The sequence below is a fragment of the Mustelus asterias genome, chromosome 22, assembly GCF_964213995.1.
Source record: "Mustelus asterias chromosome 22, sMusAst1.hap1.1, whole genome shotgun sequence".
NCBI lineage: Eukaryota > Metazoa > Chordata > Chondrichthyes > Carcharhiniformes > Triakidae > Mustelus > Mustelus asterias.
This window is the reverse complement of record NC_135822.1, coordinates 71,490,774-71,503,734: the sequence shown is the minus strand read 5'-3', so window position 1 is coordinate 71,503,734 and position 12,961 is coordinate 71,490,774. Positions and strand designations below refer to the sequence as shown.

Here is a 12,961-nt window from a genome sequence, read left to right as displayed (position 1 = left end):
GAAAACCTTCCTCACTGTCCACTACACCTCCAATCTTTGTATCATCAGCAAATTTGCTGATCCAATTTACCACATTATCATCCAGATCATTGATATAGATGACAAACAACAATGGACCCAGCACTGATCCCTGTGGAACACCATGAATCACAGGCCTCCACTCAGAGAAGCAATCCTCCACTACCACTCTCTGGGTTCTTCCATTGAGCCAATGTCTAATCCAATTTACTACCTCTCCATGTATACCTAGCGACTGAACCTTCCTAACTAACCTCCCATGCGGGACCTTGTCAAAGGCCTTACTGAAGTCATAGAACATAGAACAGTACAGCACAGAACAGGCCCCTCGGCCCACGATGTTGTGCCGAGCTTTATCTGAAACCAAGATCAAGCTATCCCACTCCCTATCATCCTGGTGTGCTCCATGTGCCTATCCAATAACCGCTTAAATGTTCCTAAAGTGTCTGACTCCACTATCACTGCAGGCAGTCCATTCCACACCCCAACCACTCTCTGAGTAAAGAACCTACCTCTGATATCCTTCCTATATCTCCCACCATGAACCCTATAGTTATGCCCCCTTGTAATAGCTCCATCCACCCGAGGAAATAGTCTTTGAACGTTCACTCTATCTATCCCCTTCATCATTTTATAAACCTCTATTAACTCTCCCTCAGCCTCCTCCGCTCCAGAGAGAACAGCCCTAGCTCCCTCAACCTTTCCTCATAAGACCTACCCTCCAAACCAGGCAGCATCTGGTAAATCTCCTCTGCACTCTTTCCAGCGCTTCCGCATCCTTCTTATAGTGAGGTGACCAGAACTGCACGCAATATTCCAAATGTGGTCTCACCAAGGTCCTGTACAGTTGCAGCATAACCCCACGGCTCTTAAACTCCAACCCCCTGTTAATAAAAGTCCATGTAGACAACACCCACTGCCTTCCCTTCATCCACTTTCCTGGTAACCTCCTCGAAAAACTCGATAGATTGGTCAAACATGACCTACCACGCACAAAGCCATGTTGACTCTCCCTAATAAGTCCCTGTCTATCCAAATATTTGTAGATCCTATCTCTTAGTACTCCTTCCAATAATTTACCTACTACTGACGTCAAACTTACTGGCCTATAATTTCCCGCATTACTTTTTGAGCCTTTTTTAAACAACGGAACAACATGAGCTATCCTCCAATCATCCGGCACCGACATTTTAAATATATCTACCAGGGCCCCTGCAATTTCAACACTAATCTCCTTCAAGGTCCGAGGGAATACCCTGTCCGGTCCAGGGAATTTATCTACTCTGATTTGCCTCAAGACAGCAAGCATCTCCTCCCCTTTAATCTGTCTCGGTTCCATGACCTCCCTACTTGTTTGCCTTATTTCTATAGACTCCTTGCCAGTTTCCTTAGTAAATACGGATGTAAAAAATCCATTTAATATCTCCCCCATTTCTTTTGGTTCCATACATAGCCAACCACTCTGATCTTCAAGAGGACCAATTTTATCCCTTACTATCCTTTTGCTCTTAAAATGTAGAAGCTCTTCGGATTATCCTTCACCTTGTCTGCCAAAGCAACCTCATGTCTTCTTTTAGCCCTCCTGATTTCTTTCTTAAGTCGTTTCTTGCACTTTTTATACGCTTCAAGCATCTTATCTGACATCTGACAATCTTGTCATCTGACATCTTTTGGTATTTGTCTCAAAGGGCCACAATCGGAAATACAATTATTGTATTGTTGGCCATCAAAATGTTATTATGCATGATTAAGAAATCAAATGAAGTTACAAGTGAAATGGTTGTTACGTGTTACAACTGATCCTGTTAGCTCTGTGGTGGCACTCCACCCAGATCGATGCTATTATCTTCATGAAGGGCGACCTTCACATAGCAGTTCAAACATCTTATTGAAGAACACATGAAGCACTCAGAGGGCAGGGCTGACAAGGAAAATGGCAACGATTCAGTCAAATAACAACCACCTGTCTGAAATTCCACATCGACCATGTTAAACACTGGAACTTTTAGAAGTATTCAAATAAACACAAAATGCTGCATAAGGAGTTAAAATAAATCCCATAAAATAGTCATTTAACAAAGCCAGAACACAACTGCAGGGGTCCAAAAACAATTTTATTTGGAGCTTCAATCTTAAATGTGTTTATTGTAAGGGGATAATGGTTTCTTGCAAATGATTAAAACCTATCATTCTATTTACTATATTCAGATGCTACCATAAACTTTCAGAGTCAAACTTAAGCAGTAATTTGAATCCAGAGCTTAAATTAAAGTTTTAAAAATCACTACCTGATCTCTATTATTATTCAGACGACAAGCCAATGCCAGGAGACAAATTATTTTATTTTTTTTCCCTGCAGCTGACACTAAGATGTTCCGTGTCTTATATGTCTAATTGCATTCATACAAGATTGTTACACTTTTCGTACAGGTTTATTGAATAATAATCTGCAGATGATTAGTGAAGAGAATCCAAGCATAATCTGGAGAACAACAGATCGGAAAGAGTAAGTTACAAATAAATCATGTCACTATGTTCAGATGAACGCAGTGAATCTCAGTTATTCTATTGCCATCTACTGTTGCATTATTCCCCCTATAATCTTTCCCTCCTATCCATTTATCATTCATTGTATTTTTTTAAAAAGACCTTGGGGAGGTAAACCAGCTTCCACAGCTGTTGATTTTAAACTGACGTGCTCATATCACTCCAAGATTAATGGAATATAAATTTTTGTTGGTGATTGCTAATATTCTTGTATATAAATAAACATGTCCATGAACCTGTCCACTTTCTTTGAACTGACTGGTCACTGATAATTGAAAGATTGCATGGTTAGCAAGGGCCAATCAGGAGAACATGGACTCCAACCAGAAGAAAGAGATCCACTTATTGTCAAGTTCAGAAGTGCAGTCCAACTCCCTATCCAAAGTCAGGTTTAAAACTTTCTCCTGACACTGGCTCAGCCCCAACTTTTTTGGTGTCCACAGCCCTCATTCTAGGATCCAACTCTTCTTCAGCACTGTAAATTAGAATGTTCTTAACTCACAAAGAACAAAGAACAGTACAGCACAGGAAACAGGCCCTTCGGCCCTCCAAGCCTGTGCCGCTCATTGGTCCAACTAGACCATTCGTTTGTATCCCTCCATTCCCAGACTGCTCATGACTACCAGCGCTATACCCTATTCCAGTCATATGTCGACCAATAAAGATCTCCCAACATGTGTAGCCCCTGGCCCAGTCTCCTTCGCATGGCAAGCCCCAAGCCTGGCTCCAGTGTCAGCTCAGCCCAAAACCTTTCACCCAGAGGTGAAAGATCAACTTGGATGAACATCACAAAGCACAGCTAAGGGGTGGACAGGCAGAAAATGCGACCTTGAAACATGACAGTTGAATGTTTGGTGAATGGTTTAGTGTAAAATTTTAATGAATTGAATAAAGTATATTTAAATTGTGTCTGTAATATAAGGAATGAAATACTGCTGTAAGAGAAAACAACATGGTTTATATAATTGTAGACAGGCAAATAGAAAATAATTCCTGTACACTTTGAAGACAATTGCACCACTCTGTGGTATAATAAAGACAAGGCTTACTGTAAATTAGAATCCACTTTTGTGAATTTAAATACTTCCTGTTCCAAAGGGTTATTTTAATCCAAGTGCAGCCAACTGTGGTTCAAATCTACAACCCTTGCATTCCATATTATGCTTTTCCTTTCTCGTCTCAAAAAATATTACTTTTCATCAAGGTACGTTCACTCGTAGTTAAGCTAAAATCTTACACATGAGCAAAACTAGTAATGCTGCTTTTATTAGCATGTACCTTCTCAGCTTGAACAAATTGAACACTTGGTTCTCCCCATTCTTGGCTCAGCAGTCTTCGGAACTGGTGACATCTTGGAATGATAGCGCAGGCCGCATTTCCCAAATCTAGATAAATCACCAGGAGGTCGTCGCTGAACAGAGAAGAGAAAATACTAATGAGCATAATTTCCAATAGAATAGAACCTGCATAATTGTGGAATTCTCTGAAATATTAAATTCAGATAAATGCAATCTTTCATTTTAATCAGCAGTCCTGTCACAGTAGGGATCCTCCAACAGATTAATTAATAAACACACAATTGATCTTTGGTCTGACAATCCAGCTGGTTACAACCAGGTATCACTGGAAATAGCACAAATTGCCTATGGCATTGGGCAGGTAAAGATGTAAAACTCCCAGCCAAGGTTTCCAATTAAGCAACAAGCTGTCCACTGTTGCTCCTCACATTATTATTGGTGTTCCAATTGCCTTCTCAGCTCAGATGCTGAATGCCTGCCAGGATAAGGCACACTTGGGCTATCAGTAACTATGGAACAAGGAAACCCTAAAAATAGAATCACCATGCAGGGTCAGCTTGGTTCTGGGCCAGGCTGTGGGTTCAAAGCTCACACTAAGACCTGAGCAGAAAATGGATGCTAATATTGCAGTCCTCTGTAAATAAAAAGTCAGCCAAAACAGCTTGCTACCAATGTCCTCAGTAGCACATCTTGCTGACCTACATTGGTCTCTGGTTTGCCAACACGTAGAACAATCAAAGAATTCCTGCAGTGCAGAAGAGGCCATTCAGCCCACCGAGTCTGCATCGAGACTCTCTGGCAGAGTATCTTATTCAGGCTGTTTCCCCCACCCTACCCCATAGCCTCACACATTTCCCTGCACATCTTGGGACACTGAGGGGCAATTTAGCATGGCCAATTCTCCAACCTGCACATCTTTGGACTGTGGGAGGGAACTCACACAGACACAGGGGGAACGTGCAAACTCCACAGTCACCCAAGGCCGGAATTGAACCCAGGTCCCTGGCGCTGTGAAGCAGCAATGCTAACCAGTGTGCCACTGTGCCGCCCACAGCTTCAACTTCAAAATACTCAATCTTGTTTTTAAATCACTCCAAGGCCTCTCTGCCCCTATCTCTGTAACCTCCTACAGCCCTCCTAGATATCTGCGCTCCTCTAACTCTGAACTACTTGCAGCTGCCATTGACCGAATCTCTGGAATTCTCAACCTAAACTTCTCTACCACTTCCATCCTCGAAGATGTTCCTTAAAATCTATCTCTTTGATCAAGCTTTTAGTCAATTGGTCTTGTGTCACTCGGTGTCAAAGTTTGGCCCAAAATGCTCCTGTAAAGTACCTCAGGATACTTAACCATGTTAAAGGCATAACATAAATGTAATATGATATTCTTGTGGGAATGTTTTGTTGCCAGAAGTCCATTGAGCCTCTGGAAAATTAATCTAAGAACCTATCTCTTTATTTATGTGGGGGTTAAAGAGCCTACTGCACTGCTTGCACAATGTCAGAGCTCTTCTAATTTGCTGATCACCATTTCCCCCTCAGACAATGCCACCAAATGACAAATAGCCAGCCATTCATTGTCACTGTGTTTTGCGAATTGTACTGCTGACTGGCATGTTAAAAGCAAAGAGACACATTCATGGCGCTTACAGACCATGTTTTTTTTAACACAATGGAATTAAGGAATTAAGGGTTATGGTGAGCGGGCGGGTAAGTGGAGCTGAGTCCACAAAACGATCAGCCATGATCTTATTGAATGGCGGAGCAGGCTCGAGGGGCCAGTTGGCCTATTCCTGCTCCTAGTTCTTATGTTCATATAAGCCATTGCAGAACAATGATAAAATGTTTCAAATCCTCAAGAATCATTGTGCACAATAATTACAAAACACAAAAAGATGGTGGGATGAGAATGTTTAGAGTGTTATGAAGAAACCTTCATCACTATTTGTCGCCATATTTGTGGTCATTCCTTGTTAAGTGAGGCAAGTTCCATTTGCACTTGGAAGACACTCAAATGATAACCGCCATGAACACTTTGGTTCATCTTCAAGGACAGAGGACATTCTGGAAGAATTTGTGTTTTAAAATACACTATCCCTGAAAGGGTTAGTGCAAGGAGCTGAATTGCTTTTTCTTCGTAGTGACATCCATTTACAAGAAAAAATAATTAAGCAGTTTCAAAGAAACTGGAAACCTCTTGACCCTGGTAAGCTATGTACAAAGGAGGTCACATGGTAGTCTCTGAAAAAACAATCATGCCTGGAAAATTGTGTTTAAAAGTTTTGTTTTGGTTCTGCTTTGAGAAGGAGAAAGACCAGCTGCCTGTGAAAAGACAGCAGCCTTTTTTTCCAGAGCCAGTGTGCAGCTGGCAGTGAATATAAGTTGATCTGCATGTGAGAAAAGAGTACCTGCAAGTGCTCCTGAAGCCTGAGGAAAAGCAGCGCAAGAATCATCAACTGTGTCACAGATCAGCACTGGGAAAATAACTATGGCCCGGACGCCATTTCAAGGACTCCCCACTACCTTTCCTTTTCTCTTGAACCATTGGCTTTCAACCTTTGGTAGAATTCCTCTATTCTTATTGTTTGTTTTTGTGTGTATGTAGGTGGGTGGGCAGGGGGAAACTCAGGGTATCACAAAAGATGAACTGGTAGACTTCTATATTTCATACTGCACGTTAATAAGCTTTGCCTTTCTATTTGACAAGACCAGGTTTTATAATAAACTATTAAATTTGTTGTTTGATTTGATTTATTGTCACATGTATTGGGATACAGTGAAAAGTATTGTTTTTGCGCCTATACAGACAAAACATACCGTTCATAGAGAAGGAAAGGAGAGAGTGCAGAATGTGGTGTTAAAGTCATTGCTAAGGTGTCGAGAAAGATCAACTTAATGCAAGGTAAGTCCATTCAAAAGTCTGACAGCAGCAGGGAAGAAGCTGTTCTTGTGCCGGTTGGTACGTGACCTCAGACTTTTGTATCTTTTTCCCGACGGGAGAAAGTGGAAGAGAGAATGAAATTTTACTGAAGAGACCTGGTTGAAGTTTCTTTCATTCTGGACAATAGTACCAAAGTTAAACAATTGGCAATTTGGTGAGGGAATCAAACTTTTAAACGATTGGTGCAAGCTGTGGAGGAGAAGGGCTCGTCAAACTGCACACTGCTCCCATCTGGGTCGTAACAAGACTTCAAAAAAACAAACCGAGTCAAGTTAAGGGTAACCAGTGAGCAGACAACTGCCCAATGCAGTGACATACTTAACATACTTAAGAAGTCAAAAATGGAGAGATTTATTATTCAACAGGGATTAAGGGAACTCAATCTAACAGCCAGGAGATGGAGATTCGAAGTTGACCGACCTTTCCTGAATGCTACATTATTCTTTTCATCCTAATCATAGAGCAGGAGCCATAACTAAATGTTCATGCTTTACCCAGAGTACAACTATTAAAACAATCAAACCTGAAAAATGGTGAATTGTCAGTTTGAAAAACTTCTGCTGCAAGCAAGCTTTCCAGTTTATATTGTGCCAGCAGGTGCCAGAGGTGCATTTGTGAGTGAAGAAATACAAAGCACATCTGTACCACCCTGTGGCACAAATTAGCTACTACAGGAACTTGGTCTTATACAGAGACAAAATGATGAATAGACTGGTTTGCGTTCAAGTAGACGCTGGGGGCAATTTGAGCCCACACTCTCCATCTGTGGGAATGGCAGCACGTGCTCAAACTCCGGAGAGTTTCAGGGTTCCGATCTTCCTGACCCCTTGCCAGTGGAGTGGCGTGAATACCGGCACAGGACCACAGAAAGTTCATAAAGTTAAGTTTACTTATTAGGCTTACATTAACACTGCAGTGAGGTTACTGTGAAATTCCCCTAGTCGCCACACTCCGGCGCCTGTTCGGGCACACTGAGGGAGAATTTAGTATGGCCAACGTACCTAACAAGCACATCTTTCGGACTGTGGGAGGAAACCGGAGCACCCGGAGGAAACCCACGCAGACACAGGGACAACGTGCAGACTCCGCACAGACAGTGATCCAAGCCGGAAATCGAACCCAGGTCCCTGGCGCTGTGAGGCAACAGTGCTAACCACTGTGTCATTTTAATACAGAAGCATGTTATTAGCGAGCATTCGCTCAGGGACTTCCTCCACACCCCCCTCCCCCCGCCTCCCCCTTCATGCCGGTGCCATTAACAACAGGTTCACCGAGATGTAAACATGTTGTGTGGGTTTCCCCAAGGTCGTAGAGGTAAGTATCGCCTCCAGGGGAGAGGGACATGGCCAGGTTCTTTCATTGCACTGAGTGTTGGGAGGTTGAGGTGTGGGCGTGCTGAAAAGACTGGCGCGGAGGACTCCCATTAACTGTTGTGACACTTGGAAATTTGGGGGGAAAATTCCATCTCATATTTCTTTACACAAAGGAAATGGAAAAGGTGCAACGTGGATTCACTAAGGTGTTAACTGGTAGTGGGAAGGAGTTGCAGTTGTGAAGAGAGATCCAGAAACTGTAGATTGTTTCACCTGAATTCAGATGAGTGAAGAAAAACCAAGCCCAGATCTTGAAGGATTATGAGAAGATAAGGGAAGGTCAATTATGGCAGAGTTTCTTTCATCAGCATGGAAGGCAGCAACAAGAGGGCACAAATTTAAGACCGGCAACCAAATGGTGAAGTTTTTAAAGCGGAATATTCAAGGGTTATAGAAAATAGTAGGAGACATTAGATTTGAAGGCTCATATAATAAAAGCACCAAAGTCAACTTGATGGGTCGAATGGCCTTTTCTTTTTATTGAGGGTTTTCCATTTTACCACAAGATGCAACAAATCCCCAAAATCTAGTATAATATTTAGTGATCATTATTCCACACATACATACAGAAAAGACTGGCAAATACTCATACAAATGGTTCAGATTATCGATCATTGTAATCGTTGTCATCAATGTCTCCTTTCGTACGGATAAAGAAGGAATACCAGAATAAGTGGGGATCTCAGGATAACCGGATAAAGCCATGGGCACACAGGAGCATGGTACACATCCTCCCCTCCAGGATAACAAAGAAAGAGCTACACGATATATGCGATCGCTTATGGGGTAAAATACAACCAATCAGGACCTAACTCAGCATCCCAAGGCCTCCAAGCAATGCAAGGATAAGGAGAACATGAGGATACAGCCATCGGTACAATATGTGTTGTGGCAGTGTACACTCTCGTGTACAGAAGCCAGTAAGCCAAGGATTCTTACACTGCACCTAGACTCACAACACAACAGACCTCACTCTTCTCCAGCCATGTCAGAGGCACCATTCAGGCCCCACCATCACCCAAAAACTTCAATAATTTTCCACCAAGGAAACCCGACCAACAAGGAGAAGAAGAGTCGTCAAGACACCCATCAATGGGATATCTTCTCCTCCTCCCAACAAGATAAGGGAAATCCTCTAGAATTGAATATAACAAATCAGAACCTGTATGAGCACCTCACCTACCCAGATAAAGAAAGAAAACTGCAGAGGATTAGCCAATAAATGCCAGGCATGGTCTAGCAGTTTATACTGGATACCAGGAACAAGACAGTCTAACCTCATAAGAAACAGGATACTGCTCTAACCTGCTTAATCAAACAAAACTAGGATCAATGACACACTTGAAGAAGACCCAACAGGTCAAGGGTACTCATATTACTCTTATACAATGAACAAAGCAAACCACCGCTATCTCTAGGCACCCCCAGGACACCACTTAGGCCCCACCACCAACAAGATTCCACCCATTTCCCCTCATCAAAGAAACCCGAACAACAAATTATTCCATGAGCCAAGTAATCACGTAACCACCATCACTACCCACGTAGCCAATACAGAAGACCAACCCAAGAAAGGCTAGCTATCCAAGGATCAGCTCACCATGGCCAGGCGTGCACTCATACATATTTTTCCGGACTCCAACAACACTAGAGGCACCAACGATAGAAAAGAAAAGCCAATCTTTCCCCAGATCCATGATCTGTCTGTACCTTCATTGGAGACAAGCAAGGATTCCTTGATCCCAAAATAACAAAAATAGAAAAGAAAGATGCAATACCAGTTCTAACAGGGGTTTTCCTCACCCACAATGAGGACTTAAAAGGGCATACCCACCATCTCTATATCAACCCACCTGCCACCCTACAATGTTGCTACTCATCTTATCTATAAATCAATTGAAGGGTACCAAAAAATATACTTGCTCAGTGTAAATGCAAGGATTAAAGAACATTAAAAAAAACAGGTAAATCCTGGCACAACCCTCATGTCATATAACCAACTCAGCATGCTCCCCAATAGAAAGGAGACCACCAAACTATCCTCAAACAAGGAAATATCTCCATATTGCAAACACTAAAACCAAAGAATTAGAATTTGACACAGGGCCAGAAGCAGGGAGGCCAGACCACGCTCCCCGGTACCACACATCAAAACCAAGATTGAATGCAAACGGTAAAGTGCATTAAACTAAGGCCTCCGTCGTTCCACCATTGGAGCATGCCGATGGACGATTATCATCAAAGTAAAAATGGACAATCCTGATTTTCGCAATACAACAGGCGACAAATGCCTCTGCACTCATATATCAGACACCCTTCTCATTATTATTTGAACCTGATGTGTATAATCCGTGCTATGTTCCTGGAGGATTCTGGATAGATTTTGGCAAAGGGGAGCTGAGTTAAGTCAAGAAAATCCTCATTTTGCTCAAGCGGACAGAGAATCCCGGGTAGGGGCCCAGTTTATAGTGGCGGTTTTGCTGGTGAACGGGCCTATGCTTCAGCAGTGCCGTAGGCATCAGGTTGACGCCTGCCATTGTAAGTAAAGTTGTGGACATGGGCTTGGATCCCTAACAGATTATTGGTGCTCGCATAAAAGACAATATCACAAAATCAGGATTAATGATGAATTGCAGGATAATATATCCATCAACGGAGCTTGAAAAGGCCAAAGCAATGACAGAATCGTCAAGCAACATTCAGGATCCATCGAGACTTTCACCTAGGCCTCGGCACCTCCGCCATGTCGTTGTCCTGAAGCCCCAATAAAGAGAAACCTAGGACCTAGCAGATGACGAAGACCCAAACACCGAGGACAAGGCTTTGTATAACCAGTGGTTGGAGTCTTCGACCAACCCCAGGCCTCGACGACCAGATACAATATGCTGCATCGAACTCAAAACACCCAGCCTTCAAATCGAGATTGTGAAAGCATGGCAACTAGTTCTCAAATTCAGCTGGGAATTCATCCCCAGCTCTTCCTGGAAGACTGGGCACATGGTTGTTCCTTCTCCGGCACTATCTCCCCAAATCAACCAGGATGTTTGACAATACCATGCAGCAGGATTTCCAGGGACTGAGGGTGAGCCCCTACCAAGGAAACACTGTCCTCTCGCCTGACAGGATTCTCTTCTCCCCTTCATCAATTCTCTTTAGAATATCTCACAGTTCATCAATGCGAACATCAATAATCTGTCAGGGATCCAAGACCATGTCCACAACTTCACTTACAATGGCAGACGTCAACCTGATGCCTACGTCACTGCTGAAGCCCGCTCACCAGCAAAACTGCCCCTTTTAAACTGGGCCCCGACCTGGGAATCTCTGTCCGCCTGAGCAAAATGAGGATTTCCTTGACTTAACTCAGCTCCCCTTTGCCAAAATTTAGCCAGGATCTTCCAGGAACATAGCACAGACTAGACATCAGGATCAAATAATAATGCATTGTACATCAGGATAAAAATAGATTAAAAGATGAGTAGCGCCAGAGCTCGCAAAAATGCAGCCGCTCCCACACTTACATCATGCCTATTTTGGAGTTGCATTTTTATTTCTTTTGGTTCATCTTCCCAAAAGTATGCGCAGTGGGTTTGTTGATAGTTCATGCTCCGCATTATCCAGCTCTTATAAAGGTAGTCTACTGCCTGACATGCAAACAAACAAGCCTTTTTCCAAGACTTCTACAATTTCACAATACATCGGAACAAGAACTGTGATGGGAAATGTGACCCGACATCCAAATCTTAACCAATCATCTCCGCATCATTGTTCACTCTTCCACAACTAACTGAAAATGAAAACAAATTATAGACCCCAATGCACAATATTTAGGAATATGATTTATCCATTGCAATTATTGTTGTTGGAAAAGGCAGTGATTTTGTGGGTGTTGTAATTCAGTGATATTGCTGCACCATTGACTGTGTATAAGACAGATCATTCTATTCAATCAACGCTCACTGTATCCCACACAAGGTGTCTTCTCTCACTCCTTTACTACACTCTCCTGTAAATCCACCTGTCCGAAAGACGTGCTGGTTAGGGTGCATTGGCCATGCTAAATTCTCCCTCAGTGTACCCGAACAGGCGCCGGAGTGTGGCGACTAGGGGATTTTCACAATAACTTCATTGCAGTGTTAATGTAAGCCTATTTGTGACACTAATAAATAAACTTTAAACTTTTTGAAGCTCATCTATCATCACTTGCTTCTTTTTTCACCACTCTTTTTGTTTTGATTAAGTACTAAATGTGGCACCAGCAATTGGCTTGTTTACTTTCTGTACCATTGTCTCATTTCTTGACTGGAGAATGGGCATGCCAGTTCCTGCTGAGTGGTGGTTGGCATTCTGCCAGTTGCTGACTACGCCAGTATCATATCTTCAATGTTTCCATATTGAATGTATTCAAGAGGCGGCTGGATATCGCACTTGGGGCAAATGGGATCAAAAGTTATGGCGCAAAAGCAGGATTAGGCTATTGAGTTGGATGATCAGCCATGATCTTAATGAATGGCGGAGCAGGCTCGAAGGGCCAAACGGCCTCCTCCTGCTCCTATCTTCTATGTTTCTATATTGTGTCATGGAATGGTCGAGCAAATACAAAGTTGTTGGCATGGGAGTCACTCAGATGGATCTAATTAACTAATTATGGTCAGTTTAAGAATAAATCATACCTCATGTATGTCCACCTCTTTGGCTTTGGTCAAATCAGAGAAAGAGATAAAAGTCACTTGTCAGAATTGAAGGGGGTGTTCACTTCTAAGTGGCTTATACTTACATTCGCC

At 42.7% G+C, this 12,961-nt stretch overlaps 1 protein-coding gene across 22 annotated transcripts in view; it reads right to left on the bottom strand.

Moving 5' to 3' along the window:
* The window catches only part of pebp4 (phosphatidylethanolamine binding protein 4), a 420,175-nt gene that overhangs the window by 392,560 nt on the left and 14,654 nt on the right, over window positions 1-12,961 (bottom strand). For all 22 annotated transcript variants that reach the window (XM_078239622.1, XM_078239640.1, XM_078239641.1 and 19 more), the window contains one exon: window positions 3,844-3,976. In XM_078239622.1, the coding sequence (XP_078095748.1) occupies window positions 3,844-3,976 (133 nt within the window). The remainder of the gene's footprint in view (window positions 1-3,843; window positions 3,977-12,961) is intronic.